This window comes from Culex quinquefasciatus, chromosome 2 (assembly GCF_015732765.1).
Source record: "Culex quinquefasciatus strain JHB chromosome 2, VPISU_Cqui_1.0_pri_paternal, whole genome shotgun sequence".
In the NCBI taxonomy this organism is placed as follows: Eukaryota; Metazoa; Arthropoda; class Insecta; order Diptera; family Culicidae; genus Culex; species Culex quinquefasciatus.
Genome location: NC_051862.1, coordinates 174,626,198 through 174,646,480, shown reverse-complemented (window position 1 = coordinate 174,646,480; position 20,283 = coordinate 174,626,198). Strand labels below are relative to the sequence as shown.

At 36.0% G+C, this 20,283-nt stretch overlaps 1 protein-coding gene across 5 annotated transcripts in view; it reads right to left on the bottom strand.

Annotated features, from left to right (window-relative positions):
• Positions 1–20,283, bottom strand: part of LOC6033134 (tyrosine-protein kinase hopscotch) — a 51,502-nt gene that overhangs the window by 12,571 nt on the left and 18,648 nt on the right. For 4 of the 5 annotated variants that reach the window (XM_038253283.1, XM_038253280.1, XM_038253282.1 and 1 more), the window contains 5 exons: positions 15,687–16,254; positions 8,325–8,647; positions 8,003–8,264; positions 7,784–7,941; positions 7,626–7,721 (listed from right to left, as the gene is read on the bottom strand). In XM_038253283.1, the coding sequence (XP_038109211.1) occupies positions 7,626–7,721; positions 7,784–7,941; positions 8,003–8,264; positions 8,325–8,647; positions 15,687–16,031 (1,184 nt within the window). In that variant the 5' untranslated portion in view covers positions 16,032–16,254. Of the gene's footprint in view, positions 1–7,625; positions 7,722–7,783; positions 7,942–8,002; positions 8,265–8,324; positions 8,648–15,686; positions 16,255–20,283 lie in introns of those variants that run through there. The other variant, XM_038253284.1, reaches the window with a different exon arrangement.

Sequence of the window (20,283 nt, the reverse complement as noted above, 5' to 3'; positions counted from 1 at the left end):
TAAAATCGCTTGGAATCAATACAAAAACTGTTCCAATCAGGTGTGTATTGCCTTCAAATTATAGGTTTTGTCCATAGATTAAGTTGCATTATCGAAATTGGACCAATATTTAAGTTTTTGGCTTCTCCCAGGCGGATTTATGTCGAAAAAATCGCATTTTTTCGAAACTTTTTTCAGAAATGCTCATTTGAATTAGGGTAGCCCATTTTTCCCAGCAAAACCAATAAATGCAGCTTGTATGGAATGTAATGTATGCTGGGAAAAATGGGCTACCTTTTTCGACATAAATCCGCCTGGGAGAAGCCAAAAACTTAAATTTTGAAATGACAAATGACTCTTCTGAGTTACTGTAGATTCGAAAAGTTCATAAAATTTTCCTTAAAATGACATGTTCCAAATTTTGTTAAAGGTTGAGTAACGGCAAATGGCAGAGTTTTTAAAAACTTTTTTTATGTTTTTTTCGATGAAAAATACGTTTTTTCGGAATTTTGAGTACGCCATCAATTTGTCCCGCCCGTGTGGATCAATCGGACCGCGCACTGGACTCATAATCCAGAGGTCGCCGGTTCGAATCCCGCGGCGGGCGCTCAAAAATTCTTTGTGTAAATATGGGTATTCGGCGCCGTCGCTCCGTGCCATACTTTCATACACTTAGGAGCCCAGGGCGGCGAAGTCCTTGTAGATAAAAAGGAAGACACTAGTGGTTGGTACTAGCAATGCACACTGGGAAAAAAGGGACCCGTAGCCCCATGAATTAGATGCCGCTGAAATTTTAACTTGGAAATATATGTTTATTATGTAAAAAAATCCGGGGAATCGAATGGTGATGGTTTCGTCTGCCGGAGATAATGGGAAAGGGTCCATTTTGCCCAAATATCCCCTAAAATGCAACCTTTTTATATTATATGCTACATTACGAGAAATACCGCAGGTTTTTAGACTTCAAAATAAGTGAACTTTATGTAAAAAACCATGACAAATCGATTGGTGAAGGTTTCACGTGCCGGAGACGCCGAGAAAGGTCTCATTTTGCCCCAATTAACCCTATATTCGATTTTTTCATGTAATTTGCTCCACGTCGTAAAGTGCCGCAGTTTTTCAGACTTCAAAATAAGTGAACTTTATGTAAAAACCATGACAAATCGATTGGTGAAGGTTTCACGTGCCGGAGACGCCGAGAAAGGTCTCATTTTGCCCCAATTAACCCTATATTCGATTTTTTCATGTAATTTGCTCCACATTGTAAAGTGCCGCAGTTTTTCAGACTTCAAAATAAGTGAACTTTATGTAAAAAACCATGACAAATCGATTGGTGAAGGTTTCACGTGCCGGAGACGCCGAGAAAGGTCTCATTTTGCCCCAATTAACCCTATATTCGATTTTTTCATGTAATTTGCTCCACATTGTAAAGTGCCGCAGTTTTTCAGACTTCAAAATAAGTGAACTTTATGTAAAAAACCATGACAAATCGATTGGTGAAGGTTTCACGTGCCGGAGACGCCGAGAAAGGTCTCATTTTGCCCCAATTAACCCTATATTCGATTTTTTCATGTAATTTGCTACACGTCGTAAAGTGCCGCAGTTTTTCAGACTTCAAAATAAGTGAACTTTATGTAAAAAACCATGACAAATCGATTGGTGAAGGTTTCACGTGCCGGAGACGCCGAGAAAGGTCTCATTTTGCCCCAATTAACCCTATATTCGATTTTTTCATGTAATTTGCTCCACGTCGTAAAGTGCCGCAGTTTTTCAGACTTCAAAATATGTGAACTTTATGTAAAAAACCATGACAAATCGATTGGTGAAGGTTTCACGTGCCGGAGACGCCGAGAAAGGTCTCATTTTGCCCCAATTAACCCTATATTCGATTTTTTCATGTAATTTGCTCCACATTGTAAAGTGCCGCAGTTTTTCAGACTTCAAAATAAGTGAACTTTATGTAAAAAACCATGACAAATCGATTGGTGAAGGTTTCACGTGCCGGAGATACCGAGAAAGGTCTCATTTTGCCCCAATTAACCCTATATTCGATTTTTTCATGTAATTTGCTCCACGTCGTAAAGTGCCGCAGTTTTTCAGACTTCAAAATAAGTGAACTTTATGTAAAAAACCATGACAAATCGATTGGTGAAGGTTTCACGTGCCGGAGATACCGAAAGGTCTCATTTTGCCCCAATTAACCCTATATTCGATTTTTCATGTAATTTGCTCCACATCGTAAAGTGCCGCAGTTTTCAGACTTCAAAATAAGTGAACTTTATGTAAAAAACCATGACAAATCGATTGGTGAAGGTTTCACGTGCCGGAGACGCCGAGAAAGGTCTCATTTTGCCCCAATTAACCCTATATTCGATTTTTCATGTAATTTGCTCCACATCGTAAAGTGCCGCAGTTTTTCAGACTTCAAAATAAGTGAACTTTATGTAAAAAACTATGACAAATCGATTGGTGAAGGTTTCACGTGCCGGAGACACCGAGAAAGGTCTCATTTTGCCCCAATTAACCCTATATTCGATTTTTTCATGTAATTTGCTTCACATCGTAAAGTGCTGCAGTTTTTCAGACTTCAAAATAAGTGAACTTTATGTAAAAAACCATGACAAATCGATCGGTGAAGGTTTCACGTGTCGGAGACACCGAGAAAGGTCTTATTTTGCCTCAATTAACCCTATATTCAATTTTCCATGTAATTTGCTCCACATCGTAAAGTGCCGCAGTTTTCAGACTTCAAAATAAGTGAAATTTATGTAAAAAACCATGACAAATCGATTGGTGAAGGTTTCGCGTGCCGGAGACACCGGGAAAGGTCTCATTTTGCCCCAAATAACCCTATATTCGATTTTTTAATCTAATTTGCAAGTGTTATGTAGTTTGAAAAAATCACTTATTCTAAAAATATTAAACATTGCAGCCTTACCCGTTGTGCTTCTATGATGAGCAACCAGGCGAGCAAACACACGAACGTTACAAACAAGCTCGGACTCACCTCGCTCGTAAAACGACTCCTGAAGCCAATTTATTGGACATAATGAGGCTATCGCTGACCTGGTCGGACCCGAAAATGTCCGATACCAACTTTCGTTCGAACACCATCGATTTCTTTATTGATGAATAATGTTAGGAAATGCACATTTTTCCATATAAGGGACATTTGTGGCAAACGGACCTATTTCTGGTGTCTCCGGTGCATAAAAACTTTCACCAATCGATTTGTCATGGTTTTTTACATAAAGTTCACTTATTTTGAAGTCTGAAAAACTGCGGCACTTTACGACGTGGAGCAAATTACATGAAAAAATCGAATATAGGGTTAATTGGGGCAAAATGAGACCTTTCTCGGCGTCTCCGGCACGTGAAACCTTCACCAATCGATTTGTCATGGTTTTTTACATAAAGTTCACTTATTTTGAAGTCTGAAAAACTGCGGCACTTTACGACGTGGAGCAAATTACATGAAAAAATCGAATATAGGGTTAATTGGGGCAAAATGAGACCTTTCTCGGCGTCTCCGGCACGTGAAACCTTCACCAATCGATTTGTCATGGTTTTTACATAAAGTTCACTTATTTTGAAGTCTGAAAAACTGCGGCACTTTACTGTGGAGCAAATTACATGAAAAATCGAATATAGGGTTAGTGGGGCAAAATGAGACCTTTCTCGGCGTCTCCGGCACGTGAAACCTTCACAATCGATTTGTCATGGTTTTACATAAAGTTCACTTATTTTGAAGTCTGAAAAACTGCGGCACTTTACAATGTGGAGCAAATTACATGAAAAATCGAATATAGGGTTAATTGGGGCAAATGAGACCTTTCTCGGCGTCTCCGGCGTGAAACCTTGCCAATCGATTTGTCATGGTTTTTACATAAAGTTCACTTATTTTGAAGTCTGAAAACTGCGGCACTTTACGACGTGGAGCAAATTACATGAAAAATCGAATATAGGGTTAATGGGGCAAATGACCTTTCTCGGCGTCTCGGCACGTGAAACCTTCACCAATCGATTTGTCATGGTTTTTACATAAAGTTCACTTATTTTGAAGTCTGAAAAACTGCGGCACTTTACGATGTGGAGCAAATTAAAAAAAAATCGAATATAGGGTTAATTGGGGCAAAATGAGACCTTTCTCGGCGTCTCCGCACGTGAAACCTTCACCAATCGATTTGTCATGGTTTTATAAAGTTCACTTATTTTGAAGTCTGAAAAACTGCGGCACTTTACGACGTGGAGCAAATTACATGAAAAATCGAATATAGGGTTAATTGGGGCAAAATGAGTTTCTCGGTGTCTCCGGCACGTGAACCTTCACCAATCGATTTGTCATGGTTTTTACATAAAGTTCACTTATTTTGAAGTCTGAAACTGCGGCACTTTACGATGTGGAAATTACATGAAAAATCGAATATAGGGTGGTGGGGCAAAATAAGACCTTTCTCGGTGTCTCCGGCACGTGAAACCTTCACCAATCGATTTGTCATGGTTTTTTACATAAAGTTCACTTATTTTGAAGTCTGAAAAACTGCGGCACTTTACGACGTGGAGCAAATTACATGAAAAAATCGAATATAGGGTTAATTGGGGCAAAATGAGACCTTTCTCGGCGTCTCCGGCACGTGAAACCTTCACCAATCGATTTGTCATGGTTTTTTACATAAAGTTCACTTATTTTGAAGTCTGAAAAACTGCGGCACTTTACGACGTGGAGCAAATTACATGAAAAAATCGAATATAGGGTTAATTGGGGCAAAATGAGACCTTTCTCGGCGTCTCCGGCACGTGAAACCTTCACCAATCGATTTGTCATGGTTTTTTACATAAAGTTCACTTATTTTGAAGTCTGAAAAACTGCGGCACTTTACAATGTGGAGCAAATTACATGAAAAAATCGAATATAGGGTTAATTGGGGCAAAATGAGACCTTTCTCGGCGTCTCCGGCACGTGAAACCTTCACCAATCGATTTGTCATGGTTTTTTACATAAAGTTCACTTATTTTGAAGTCTGAAAAACTGCGGCACTTTACAATGTGGAGCAAATTACATGAAAAAATCGAATATAGGGTTAATTGGGGCAAAATGAGACCTTTCTCGGCGTCTCCGGCACGTGAAACCTTCACCAATCGATTTGTCATGGTTTACATAAAGTTCACTTATTTTGAAGTCTGAAAAACTGCGGCACTTTACGACGTGGAGCAAATTACATGAAAAAATCGAATATAGGGTTAATTGGGGCAAAATGAGACCTTTCTCGGCGTCTCCGGCACGTGAAACCTTCACCAATCGATTTGTCATGGTTTTTTACATAAAGTTCACTTATTTTGAAGTCTAAAAACCTGCGGTATTTCTCGTAATGTAGCATATAATATAAAAAGGTTGCATTTTAGGGGATATTTGGGCAAAATGGACCCTTTCCCATTATCTCCGGCAGACGAAACCATCACCATTCGATTCCCCGGATTTTTTTACATAATAAACATATATTTCCAAGTTAAAATTTCAGCGGCATCTAATTCATGGGGCTACGGGTCCCTTTTTTCCCAGTGTGCAATGGTGGCCGACAGCTATAAAGTCAACTTCGTTTTTTTCATCAATTCGGACGTCCAATTTTACAAATAAAGTCCCTTTATTACCAAATATCCATCTCATCACCGTTTCAGGCTGCAAATTGAAAAATGAATACATCGTTTCCGCATGTTCAAAAATAGAAGGGGTCGTACCGCCCCTCCGTCACGAAATATCTTAAACGGACCTCGGATTCATGATCAGGGACAAAAGTTACCCCTTAGAACAAAGTTTCACGCAAATCGAAGAGAGGTCGGGGCCACTTTTTCCGATTTCGTGTGAGTTGGTACAGAATTACCCAAATTTGGTTTTGAAAATATACACTTTTTGCTCTCCTCATCTTAATCAAGAAAGGCTTTAAAATCACTCGAAAAATGACCTTCGTTATTTGACCTCGTAGACACACCTTCACGTATGCATATCGAATCAGAATCAAATTCTGACCAAATGTCTGTGCGAGTGTATGTCTGTAAGTCCGTGCACCTAAAAAAAATGCACTCGATTATCTCCGGACTGGCTTAAACGATTTGGATCGTTTTGGTCTCATTCGATCCATCTTGAGGTCCCATAAGACCCTAGTAAATATTATGAAGTTTTGTAAAGTACTTCAAAAGTTATGCTAAAAAAACGATATTAGCAAAAGTCCGGAAGGTTGTAAAAATGGTGGTTTTTGTAAGAAGGTATTCAAAAGACCTTTCCAATGAGACTAAAACATTGAAGATCCTATCCTATCAAAAGTTATAAGCACTTAAGTGTTATTTTTAAAACTTTTTTGAGGCCGTGCATTCACTTTATGAGCTTTAGGAAGGCACCAACCATTTCTATTTTTCAAAAAAAACACTTTTTTTTTAATCATAACTCGGAGGTCCTAAAACATAAATATCAAATAAATTCAAAAATAAAATAAAACGAATTTAGGAAAATTGTATTTCTTGTAAAAAAAAAGTTAATTTAAAAATCGGCAATTTTTTCCGTGTGCATATTTCTTCTGAATAGTCCTCATCAATACCTACAACTCTGCCCATAACACCAAATCGATCAAAAAATTCCGTCAAAAGTTTCAGATTTCAGAATATTTACGTACCTTTTTTTGTATGGACAGCTGACAAAATAGTATGGAGCCTTGTGTGGGTGAGCCAACGACACAAAAAAAAAGCTTTGGTCGTAGGAAAGGCCCCCATAAAGTTTGAGCCAAATAAAAAAAAATCTTTACCTAAACTCGGGAAGAATTGCTCACATATAACATGTTGTTGTTGTTAATTCATTTATTTCTGGCAGCTTTAACCTTCTTGGTCATTCACTGCCCTATATATAACATGGAAGTTAGAGTTCTCTTATGGAGAGCCAATCGAATGGTGCATAAATTGCACTGTATTGATTTGTCTGAACAAAATCGTTTAAAATCTGATGCAGTGTTCTCCGGCTTTTCACCCAAGTTATTACTTTTGTAAATTTTCAAGAAATTTCCCTGAAATTCCCAACGAATTTACTCGGAAATTTCGTGATTTGGCCACTCTCGATTTTCGGGAAACTTAATTTTGTTTAACATTTGAATCAATAGTTTCAATGAATTGATTGCAGCTTGGTCTAGTTCTGGTTTCATGACGATACAATTGAAAAAGTACAAATCACGATCGATTACAATCAACATCGCTCAAATCCTTAGCATCAAAGCGGGCAAATTGCTTTGAACGAAAGCTAAACTGTTTAGTCCTAACAAAGTTAAAATTGACAGACAAATTGCTCTTAATGCACGAGACCCTCGCCGTCAGGCTGGAGGCGTGACCCACGTACTCCACCAGTTCGTTCGGGGTTGTAATCGTTCTGTAGTACGATAGTAGGTTTCCACGTGGGTTAACAGTAGCATTCACGGAGGCGAATCGTCATCTGGTAAAAGGGTCAACTCTACGGTACGGTTTGTGTACGCCCATCGTAATGCAAAGTTAAATAGGATTTGTACAAATTGGAGTGCGTTTGCTCAGGTTGTACAAATTACATCATCGGGGACTGATTGCTTTTGGGATTTCATGTTTTAATTAGGAGCTAGCACAGACAAATTACTTACCCAATCGGGCCGTGACACTTGATGTCGGTGAGTCGATTCAACGACGGTGAGTACAGGTAGGGCTTACACAGATAGACAGTCCACTTACACATTAATCTAAAAGAGGGGAAAATTGGTTAAAGGTAAGACTTTTAAGCTAAATACTGTTTGGTACAAACCTATAATAACCAGCTAAACACGTTACGAAAGAGTCTAATTCAGTCTGACTGCCAAAGTCTATCGAGTAAAGATTCGACTGATCCTGGATGGAGATGTTCACCGTCAGGTTGTCCACCAGGATGGTAAAGATCTCGTCAATGTTGGCCACGTGTCTCCACTGAAATTGGTCATAGCCGGGATCAGTCAACTGAACGTTCTCAACTTACTCAACTCCTCACCTCTCGCGAGTAAAACACCTTCAGCCCGGGCTGCTCCTCGGACTCGTCCTTGGGCACTCCCTTCTTGCTGCCGTTTCCACCACCGCCCTTGGCCGGCTTAGACAACGGCTGAGCGTACGGTACGAACTTGATCTTAACCCGGCACTTGCCCGGCTTCAGGTGGCCATCCTCCTCCGGGTACGGAATGTGGCCGTTGTACTCCTCGTACAGATAGCCGGGCGCCAGGTTGTCGATGTCGTCGATGTAGACCGTCTTGACGTAGCTGCACCGAAAAAGTTTTTAGTAAGTATCATCCCTCAAATCCCCCCCGCAAAACACTCACTCCACGTCGTGCTCCCGGTTGCTGATCTTGTTGAGCGAGTTGAACACCTTGGTGCGGGCCCAGTTGAAGAACAGCAGCGAGTGCTCCTTGTTGATCTTGCGCGGGATGTAGTCCTCGTAGGTGCGCTTCAGATCGGCCACGCTCACCCCGTCCTCGACCATCTTGCGGTACATGTCGTTGACGACGTAGCCGAGGATTTTGTTCTTGTACTCGTCGTACTCGATCTCGGGGATCTTGCTCTGCAGCAGGTCGTGCCGCAGCTGGTAGTAGTAGTAGTTGAACAGCTTGCGATCGAGCGCCTTCAGGTGGGACAGCTTCGGGATCTGTAATGTAATGGGGGGAAACAGGCGAAGAGATTAGAGGAAGTTTAGCAATTGTCTAACTAGTTGTTGCTTCTGAAGCTAAACTTTTTATAAGGCTCCCTTATGAGTCTTCCTGTCACCCTATTGTCCATACAAAAATGGTACGTAAATATCCAAAAAACTGTAACTTTTGAAGAAATTTTCTGATCGATTTGTTGTCTTCGGCAAAGTTGTAGGTATAAAAGAAAAACGCACAATGAAAAAAGTGTTTTGTCGATTTTTAAATTAACTTTTTTTCACAAAAAAAAACAATGTCCCAAAATCCGTTTTTGCCTTCCTCACTGAGATAAGGCTATAATACTGCTCTAAAATCAACTTTATATAAAAAGCTCGTAGACCCACCTTCATGTATACCTTTCGACTCAGAACCTAAAACTGAACAAATGTCTGTATGTCTGTGTGTCCGTGTGTCTGTGGGTATGTGTGTTACCAATAATGTCACTCAGTTTTCTCAGCACTGGCTGAACCGATTTTGATCAAACAGGTTGCATTCGACTCGGTTTAAGGGCCCATATATCGATTTTGAATTGTTTAAAGTTTCGATAAGTAGTTCATAAGTTATGTATAAAGTCAGTCATCTGGATTTTTGGTTAGGAGGAGTGAGGAAGGCATCAACCACATAGGTGGATTATGTTATTTTTTTATATTTGATTTTTGTTATGTGATTTAGGGGAAAACACCACAACTTTTGAGCCATAGAGAAGTATGGGCAAAAATTTTGTCGCCGAATTATTATTATTTTTTAAATGATGTGTTTGAAAATAATAGAAATACATGAAAATACTGATTTGACTTTAGTTTTCAATGTAAAATCAAATGTGCAATCGAAATGCATTTTACATTTTTTTTTGATAAAGTGCATGGTTTTTAAAAATTTAGCTACTTAAAGTTTGATTTTAACTGAACGATTCTCGCTTTTCGATTTTTTTTTAAAGTGTCCATGATTGTCCATTCATGAATTTTTTTTTTTTCAAAAAGTTCATAATTTTTTTAATAGAATTGCCTGAAAGACATTGACACAAACATTGACCTCTGGTTGTGGAAATACAGCTAATAAAAGAAAAAGAAACTAGAAAATTTAAGTTTTTTTAAGTGTCATACAAACATCCCACATTTGAGATTGAGATTGAGATATTTGTGAAATTTTAGGATTTTTCGAAAAATTACTTGGATTTTTTTAATCAAGACGTTTTAAAAGGGCCAAACATTATATTACGCCCACTTGAAATGTTAGTCTTTTCGTAATTTTTTTTGTTTGAAATTTCTTTTTTTTTTCAAAAAACTTCATTTTTTCAAAGGTCAAATATCAAAAATAAAAAAATACATCTTTCAGGAAATTTACTTCTTGAGTAAAACAGTCAACAATAAAATCAGCATTCGTTTGTGTACCTATTTTTTCTGAATAATCCTCATCAATACTTACAATTTGGCCGACAGCAGTCGATCAGAAAATTGCTCAAAAGTTACAGATTTTCGAATATTTATTATTTATGTACCATTTTTTGAATAAACAGCTGCCAACATTTTATGCAAGTCTCCATGAGAGAAACCAATGCCACAAAATGGCTTCTTTTGTCATAGGGAAGGCCACCACAAATTTTGAGCCAAAACACAAAATACAACAAACAAAAAATTGTCGAAATCGGCCAATTTTGTAGAGAATTGCGCAATACTCTTGTTTGAAAGACTGCAGAATATTGAAAAGTATTATTTAAACAATTCATTTGAACAGAAAGTAATTTGAAAAGGTTATATAAAAAGGAAAACTTTAACATCAACAAACCCAAAACGATTCAGAACAAGTCACTTCAGCAGCAAAACATAAGTCACGCTTAGCTTGAACATAGCCTTCTACTTTTTTTCTACCCTAACCAAAAATCATGATTTTCTGAATTCAATATCCCACTTTTCATACAAATTTTTCAGTTCAACCCATTTAACCATTTTTATGGTTGTAGTACCTTAACTCAAAAAATCGTATGAAAAGTGGGATATTGAACTCATAAAATCATGATTTTTGGTAAGGGTGTATGTTTACAGCTGTAGTGCAGTTGTAGTAGTTGGCAGCATTCGAAAATCACGTAACGCAATCTGTCTTTTCAGCACACAGGGTAAATCTATAATGTCAGAAAAAATGGGTAATTTTACCACTTTTCTGGTTTACTTTTTACTTTTAGTCTAAATTGGGGACTAAAGCCCTATGTAAATTTTTATGTACAACGTTAAAAAACACGATTAAAAACCATTTCTGAACACTTTTTTTTCATTTTAATGCAATTTTTTTTTTTGACAAGACAACATTTTTTCGATGGATCAACTATGGTCTCCTTGGAACGAGCTGTCAAGTAGGAGCTTTTCTGTCAAGAAGGACTGCGAGGATTATTTTTCAAAATTGATTTAAAAATCCATTTTCAACTCTTTGTGGTCGTACAAAGGGTCATTGTACTCAGAAAAATAAGCTTTATCGCTGTAAACAATAATATCAGCAATCTAAGCTTCATTTTAGGACCCAATTGAGGGAAAAATACCATATAGAAAAGTTTATATTCAACCTCCTAAAATTACACCTCCTAAGTTTACACATTTTTTGCTGTGCATAAATTCGGTAAAATTACATTTAAAAAGTTAAGAGTGTAATTCAAATATCAAATTCAATTTGAAAAAAACTGTTGATATTTTGTGAAAGAATGTTTATAATTTTTAAATGAAATAATCTCTTTTCAAATGTCTGTATGACTAATGCATCTGATAAATCTACTACTGGAAGATAAAGGTGGAAAATTTTGCCACGCGAAAATGAATCAGGAGGTTATTTTTGCTTAAGGCTTCGAGCAGGATGGTTCAACCATCTGTGATATTTTTTGCATTAATACGCGATAGCCGTTGAAAGGCAGAATCTTCGCGGAATGTAACACCGGCAAAAACTCATCCTTATGTTCTATGAATGAAAGTAAGGCGGGTGTTTTTTGTTCAACTGAATCGTATCTTCCGCAGCGTGGGAACCATTTATTCGTGGAAACATTTATCGGTGCATTGGCCTAAGTTTAATATTTTTTAGTAATCAAGTTAGTTTGTTTTAAATTTTTGATAATTAGTTATTTTATTATCCCTGGTTTGAAAATCATACACCAACATCTCTTTTACTTTTGAAATAATCTGCATTGTATTTTTCATATACCAAAAAACGCAGTTTTTGCCGCGCCCTCCCCAAAGGAGGGTAACGCGCGGTCATTTTTTCCGAGTCTCGGAACAAGTGCTTGAACGGAACGGCTTTTTGCTCTGAGGTAAAAGGCCGTATACCACGCGGTGATTAATGGAAGCTTCGGGGAATGCACCACCGTCAAAGACCCAACCTGCTGTTCAATGAATGAAGGTAAGGCTGGAAATTTCGATTTGAACGAAAAAATCGGGTTCGTATCTTCCGCGACGTTGAAACGTTTCTTCGCGGGAAACCTTTCCGTCGCTCGAATGGACACCTATGAATAGACTTTTACTCAGAAACTTAAAAAGTTTAGCTAGTCACTCGAATTACTTGCTTTGTTTGTTATTGATATTATTAATGGATGAAAATCCCCCCGGTTTAAAGCAATTCATTTGAAGTTACTTGTTCATTTACTTTACCTGGAAATACCTTGAAGAAATTTGACAGTTTTGTCTCAATGACTACGTGGGTAAATTGTCGGTGGTAGATTGGAAATGGATTGGATTGGATTATTGGAAATGTTTAAATATAAATGTAACAGGCTAGCTCAAATTCAACTAAATTGGATTCAAATAAAGTAGGTTTAAAAATCAAACGACCCAAACAGTAAAAAATAACTGAAAACCTTAAAATATTAGCATTTCAAAAAAGGCAAAAATATAAATGTTGGTTTCTTGGTTCTGAAATAAAAAGAAAAGGGACCAGCAAAAAATTAAAAAAAATATCAGTTAAACAAAATTAAAACACCCAGAAAATCAAGTCAAAAAATATTTTTAATCGTGTTTCCTTTTCAATGTTGTGGATATTGATGATAAATTCTAAAAATCAATGATTACTCATTAAGTTTTGAGTAAATATTGTAATGCTTTAAATTGTATTTAAATGAAAAATTACATTTAGAGACATTTTCTGACACGTCGGACAAAATTTTTTTTTTTTGTTTTCATTTTTAATATGGATGAAACTTTGTGTGTACCTTTTCTAAGATCAAAGAGAAATGTTGCATAGTTAGTTCACCCAGACAATTTTTCATACAATTTTGGTAGCTGTTCATTAAGGTGGTCCAAATCTGGGCTTTCTCGGGGCTACCCACTGAAATCAAAGATTGACCCATCAATACACAGAAAAAAAAATCATGGTAATATTACATCTGGGAAGGGGTACATCTTTTATGTCTGAAAAAGGTGTAATTTTACCTCTGGAAATGTGTAATTTTACCACTTTTCTGGTGTAATGTCACTTTTCAGTCTTAATTGAGGTAAAATTACATCATAAAAGAGGTAATATTCAACCTTCCAAAATTACAGCTTCCAAAATTTACATTATTTTTTTCTGTGTAGGTAGCCCCTTAAAAGCTGTCTTAGAGGTGAAGTTTGCATATAATTTTTTTACAATGTTTGGAGAAAGGCAAATTTATTGTTTTTTTTCTCCGGAAGGTGGTGTTAATTGAATGTATGACAAAAGGTCGAAACACATAAGGGACCATCCATAAACCACGTGGACACTTTAGGGGGGAGGGGGGTATGGTGATTGTCCCCGTTCCATACAAAAAATGTTTTTTTTGTATGGATAATTGTCCAAGAGGGGGGGGGGGGGTTTAGATTCCCAAAACAGTGTCCACGTGGTTTGAGGAACACAAGTATTGATTTGAACGCTTTTATTTGGGTCATTCCATCCGAAGCGGAACAGCACTTGAAAATTACCATCTTCGATTCTGCCCAAATTTGGCAGAGCTGTTGAGACTATCAAAACATGCAAAAATCCCGAATTTCATCCAAATCGGACCACCCCCTCCATTTTTGTACCCTCTTAAAAAATCGACTTTTTTGCGATTTTTGAGCAAAACCCCTATCTTCAAACGACGATAACTCAGGAACCACACATCTTAGAGGGTCGGTCTTAGACTCAATTTTGAAGGAAATTGGACGTAGAATCCATTTCTGCGATCAAAATTTAGATTAAAATATGTTTTCTACCTGTATTGCGCAATTGAAAACTTTAAATGGCCGTATCTCAAAACAGCCCTATTTATTTTTTGAATTTGACCTCACCATCGTATTCCCCGTCCGATTTTACATATGAATCACTTATCGACAGAAAGGAATATGTTTCGTTCCAGAGATATCGAATTTTAAAGTTTTGAGTATTTGAGATTACCTAAATTAGCTACACTCGCCGCCTTTGCTAGAAGCACTCAGGCGCGCTGATCAATATCTGTTACCTGCTTTTGTTGAAATAAAATTTCATCCCAAATAATCATTAACAAAATAGGCAAATATTGAATGTACACCACTGTACACCATTCCTGAGTTATCGTCGTTTGAAGATAGGGGTTTTGCTCAAAAATCGCCAAAAAGTCGATTTTTTGGGAGGGTACAAAAATGGAGGGGGTGGTCCGATGGGTGTTTATCTTGAAAAATATAAATAAATACGATCGTTTTTTTAAATATGTATACAGCTATGTTTTTGAGGTCAGATATTACTTAGGATCTTTTGTGACCTTGAAAGAAAGATTGAAAAGGATAGAAAACCTCCAAAAATATTTAAAAAAAACGAGACTTTTTCATTTTTCGATACTATTACAATTTAAAAGTCTCTAAAATATTCCAACAATTTTTATAAATAAAATAAAACTTACAAAATATTTATGAAAAAGTATTTTTTTAAAGCATCGCTAATTTTTGAAAGAATAGAAAAATTCACAAAATCATTACGACAGTCAAGAATCATTTTTTTTTCATTAAATAAAAACTTTAAAAAAATATTTTAGAAGTCGAACTTTTTTTTGGAACAACTGCTCATGTTTGTAAGAATGGGAAAACTCACAAAAACATTACGACAGTCAAGAATATGCTGTTTAATTAAAAAAATATTATAGAAGTCGAACCTTTTTTGTAAGAACAGCTCATGTTTGAAAGAATGGAAAAACTTACAAAATTATTACGCCAAACAAGAAAATCAGACTTGTTTGTAAGATAATATTTTTTTCAAGATTTTTTTTTAAAGTTTATAATTATAATTATTTATTCCATTTTTTACATCTGACCTTTTGTCCTTTCGACGTTTTGTCCATTCGACCTTTTGTCCACTTTCGACCTTTTGTCCATTCGACCTTATGTCTTTCGACATTTTGGCATTCGACCTTTTGTCCATTCGACCTTATGTCTTTCGACCTTTTGTCGCACATCCGGTGTTAATTATTTAATTTTTTTGTCAAGAGTAAGATTCTAATGTGAAATTGACCGCACTACAGTTTTGTCCAAGAGTGCAAAGCGATTCAAGTTGATCTTGGATAGTTATTAGCGACGTTTTTGGTAAGAAATGATTTTTTTCCACCAACTTAAACGTTCTATAGCGACTCGTGAACCTTAACAGATTTGGCTCAAAATTGACACAGATGCTTAGTTTTTCATAAGGAATAGAGTCAGAGGGTATCCCTAAAATATTTGTTTGTGTTGTCACCCTAGTGGCCACTCTGTTATTACACTATCTACAAATCAAGTATCTCGTTTCGATGGAATTTACAAATTTTTGTATTGATTAGAAAATACGGATTAATGTCGAGGTTACAAATAACCGAATGTACATTCCAGTCAATCAAGTTAGATTACCTTTTCGCCGCGTTGCCGCCGTCTCGCGACCTTTTAACATAACAAGAAAGGGGCGGAGGTGTGCGACATCGATTAACCCGTCTATCGGTTTGCATAATATGCCCATTAACACAATCCGATTACAAAAGCTCTTCACCGCCCCCTCCCCCAAAATCAATGAAATCGAATATTAATAACCAACACTCACCTTGAACCGCACCCGGAACTCGTACTTTTTGCCGGCCTGTGGCCGCGCACTCGGCGGCAGGAACCATCGCTCCTCATGGATCCGGAGCCCCACCAGCAGCTGCACCAGCGGCCCAATCCCGAGCTGCTGGCACAGGTCCGAGCAAATGTCCTCGCAGGTGTCGTCCTCCGTTACGGGCACGTCCACGAAGGACTCGCGCAGATACACGTACACCTGGCACTTGTTGCTCGAGCTGCCGGTACTGTTGGCGCCGTCGTCCGACATGGTGCTGCGGACAGTTCCTTCGGCGGCCGTTGGTTCCGAACTGGCGGAACGTTCAGACGGTACAAACACTGCTGATAGCATACAGATCGCACTCTACAACACTAGAACGCGGGTCATGTTCCCTCTATTTTAGCACAGCAGCAAATGCTTCAACACTTCAAGCCGGACTCCCCGCGAACTCTACGGAACACCCTTATCACATGTTGGTCCGCGTCTGCCACTATAGAAAACTCTGAGCCGACTGTTTTGAACTCACTTATAAATGGTTTTTGTTTGGGGAACTCCGATTACAGCACTGCCGTTTCTGTGGAAATCAAAACAAGTTGCAACTTTTACTGTATTGGACGGCGCGCGCGCGCACACGTTGGAACGATCTGCTCCGGTTGGACGTCAACAAGTGACTGAATAGGTCAACCTGCTGGCGGTGCGGTCTGCAGTCCCTAGCTAATGTTTGTGAGCGTGTGTGTGTGTGATGTGTTGTTCGGGGGGTGGTTCTGTGAAAGAGGACCTGAGGTTGCGACTTGGGACGGTACGGGTCTAGGATTTCAGCTTCAACTATTTAAATGCGTCTCAATTCTTGAAATCTTATCACTCGATCGATGAGTTGCATAGAAAATAAAGGATTTTCCCGTGCTGGTTGACCCACCGAATCCGTCATGGAAGCGGTGCGTGATGTTGTGCAGGCGGATGATTGATTACTATATTATAACATTATAAAACTTGTTTCAATGTTAGGTGCAAATGCACTCTGTGTATTGAAATTAATGAAACAACTTATTGATTTGCATTTAAAAGAGTTTCAAGTACTAAGTATGGATTGTTATAGGAGGATTCAAAAGTTTGTCTAAGCGTAAAAGAGGTACGATTTGATCAAGAAAAGTAAAATAGAAATTTACGATAATTTGAAATTTACTGCCTTTTTAAAAAGCATGCAAAATCGTTTTTGATGTGATAATAAAGAAGGAGATCATTTGTATTAGAGCAGTTCTCTAGGATTTCGGTCATTCGATTTTTTTTGTATTTTTTAATCCGACTGAAACTTTTTTGGTGCCTTCGGTATGCCCAAAGTAGCCATTTTGCATCATTAGTTTGTCCATATAATTTTCCATACAAATTTGGCAGTTGTCCATACAAAAATGATGTATGAAAATTCAAAAATCTGTATCTTTTGAAGGAATTTTTTGATCGATTTGGTGTCTTCGGCAAAGTTGTAGGTATGGATACGGACTACACTGGAAAAAAATAATACACGGTAAAAAAAATTTGGTGATTTTTTTATTTAACTTTTTAACACTAAAACTTGATTTGCAAAAAAACACTATTTTTATTTTTTTTTATTTTTTTATATGTTTTAGAGGACATAAAATGCCAACTTTTCAGAAAATTCCAGGTTGTGCAAAAAATCATTGACCGAGTTATGAATTTTTTAATCAATACTGATTTTTTCAAAAAATCGAAATTTTGGTCGCAAAAATTTTTCAACTTCATTTTTCGATGTAAAATTGAATTTGCAATCAAAAAGTGCTTTAGTGAACTTATGATAAAGTGCACCGTTTTCAAGTTATAGCCATTTTTATGTATCTTTTTTCAAAATAGTCGCAGTTTTTCATTTTTTTAAATTAGTGCACATGTTTGCCCACTTTTGAAAAAAATATTTTTGAAAAGCTGAGAAAATTCTCTATATTTTGCTTCATTGGACTTTGTTGATACGACCTTTAGTTGCTGAGATATTGCAATGCAAAGGTTTAAAAACAGGAAAATTGATGTTTTCTAAGTCTCACCCAAACAGCCCACCATTTTTCAATGTCGATATCTCAGCAACTAATGGTCCGATTTTCAATGTTAAAATATGAAACATTTGTGAAATTTTCCGATCTTTTCGAAAACAATATTTTCAAAATTTTCAAATCAAGACTAACATTTCAAAAAGGCCAAACATTGAATATTACGCCCTTTTAAAATGTTATTCTTGATTTGAAAATTTCGAAAATATTTTTTTTGAAAAGATCGGAAAATTTCACAAATGTTTCATATTTTAACATTGAAAATCGGACTATTAGTTGCTGAGATATCGACATTAGAAAATGGTGGGTTGTTTGGGTGAGACTTAGAAAACATCAATTTTCCTGTTTTTAAACCTTTGCATTGCAATATCTCAGCATCTTAAGGTCGTATCAACAAAGTCCGAAGAAGCAAAATATAGAGAATTTTCTCAGCTTTTCAAAAATATTTTTTCCAAAAGTGTGCAAACATGTGCACTAATTTAAAAAAATGAAAAACTGCGACTATTTTCAAAAAAGTCACCTAAATATGGATTTATCTTGAAAACGGTGCACTTTATCAAAATTTTACTAAAGTACTTTTCGATTGCAAATTCAATTTTACATCGAAAAATGAAGTTAAAATTTTGCGACCAAAATTTCGATTTTTGAAAAATCAGTATTGATTAAAATTCATAACTCGGTCAATGATTTTTGCACAACCTGGAATTTTCTGAAAAGTTGGCATTTTATGTCCTCTAAAACATATAAAAAATAAAAAAATAAAAATAGTGTTTTTTTGCAAATCAAGTTTTAGTGTTAAAAGTTAAATAAAAATCACCAAATTTTTTTACCGTGTATTATTTTTCCAGTGTATCCGTATCCATACCTACAACTTTGCCGAAGACACCAAATCGATCAAAAATTCCTTCAAAAGATACAGATTTTTGAATTTTCATACATCATTTTTGTATGGACAGCTGCCAAATTTGTATGGAAAATTATATGGACAAACTAATGATGCAAAATGGCTTCTTTGGGCATACCGAAGGCACCAAAAAAGTTTCAGTCGGATTAAAAAATACAAATATTAAAATTGAAGAAAAAAGACCGATTTCGTAGAGAATTGCTCATTAATGAAATGCCTCAGTTTAATAACTATACGTAATTAAAAAGTTCCAAGTTTATTGTAAATTGATAACAAATAGATCTTTGCAAAAAAAAAACTATCAATGTTTGTTGTCACCAAAACCAATTTTGCAGCATGAATAAAAAAAAACAAATTTATTAAGAAACTTGTTAGCATTAATTGCTATAAATCATGATACATCATTAAATTTGATTTCAAAAACATTCAAAACTTATTACTTAGAAACCAATTAGAACTGTTTTAGGGAGAAACTTTGCTAGGAATCTGATAATGCAGTATGCTTTTCGATTTAAACTCACGTTTAATGAGAAAAAAACGGATCTTAAAATGATCTTATTTGTCAATGCTTTCATAATTTAAGTAAATAACTTTTGAAACTTTTCAAAATGGGTTGAAAATTACATCATGAGCCTTGAGGTACTTTCATCAGTACTCTACTATGCTCAGTATGATTCTATACCATTTCGCTTCATATTTATCATTTTGCAAAAAAAAAATCTTCAACCTACCAATGTCAATGTGGTTTACGGTACCCTTACAAAATTGACATGTAAATTTTCTAAATCAGCTTTGTCAAAGGGTTTTCTGAACTATTTTTATTTTGAACGTATTTTTATTTTGTAAAGGTTTTTCTTCGATTTTTTTAATGCTTATGTTTTGATACGTTCTAGCTAGAGTCAGAGAGAAAAAGGGACTTAAATTGTTAATTTCCAGAGATTAAAATATTTGAAAAAATTATTTATTTTTGCAAAACTTTCATCTAATGAAAAAAAAATTAAAATTAAATTTGCCATCAAAAGTACTTGTTACATGTTTTCGATAAAACGTATAACATTCGAGATTCAGTCAATTGAGTACATTTTAAGTAGAAAAAATGTATATTTAAAGTTAAGGAAGAGAGACTTTGTATGTCCATTTCTGAGAAAAATAAGAAAAAAATCATTTGATCTTTGAAAATCAGACAAACAGTTGCCGAAAAGATGTATTGCAAAGGATAAAAATTGAGAATATTGAAATTTACAATTTTTTTTTATAAATCTTAATTTTTCATCCAACGATAACTAGAAAATTAAACCTTTATAAATATTTACATCTTTAAAAAAATATTTTATGCTTTTGCTTTTGAGCATTTGAAAAGCAAACATTTATGTTAGCCCCGTTGAAAAGTTAAAAAAAATTAAGATTTGTTCAAAAAAACTTAGAAAATATTTATTTTTAGAATTTTTATCTTTACAAAGAAATCTACGCAACTATTTGTCTGATTGTCAAAGATGAAAAATACAAAATTATAAAGAATTTTATAAGCTCATTGAAAAAAAGTATTTTTAGCAAATAACGCAATTTAAACACTACCTAAAATATGCTTCTTTTAACCTTTTATTGACCAACAAACAATTACAACTTGAAAATTGTACGTTTCGTC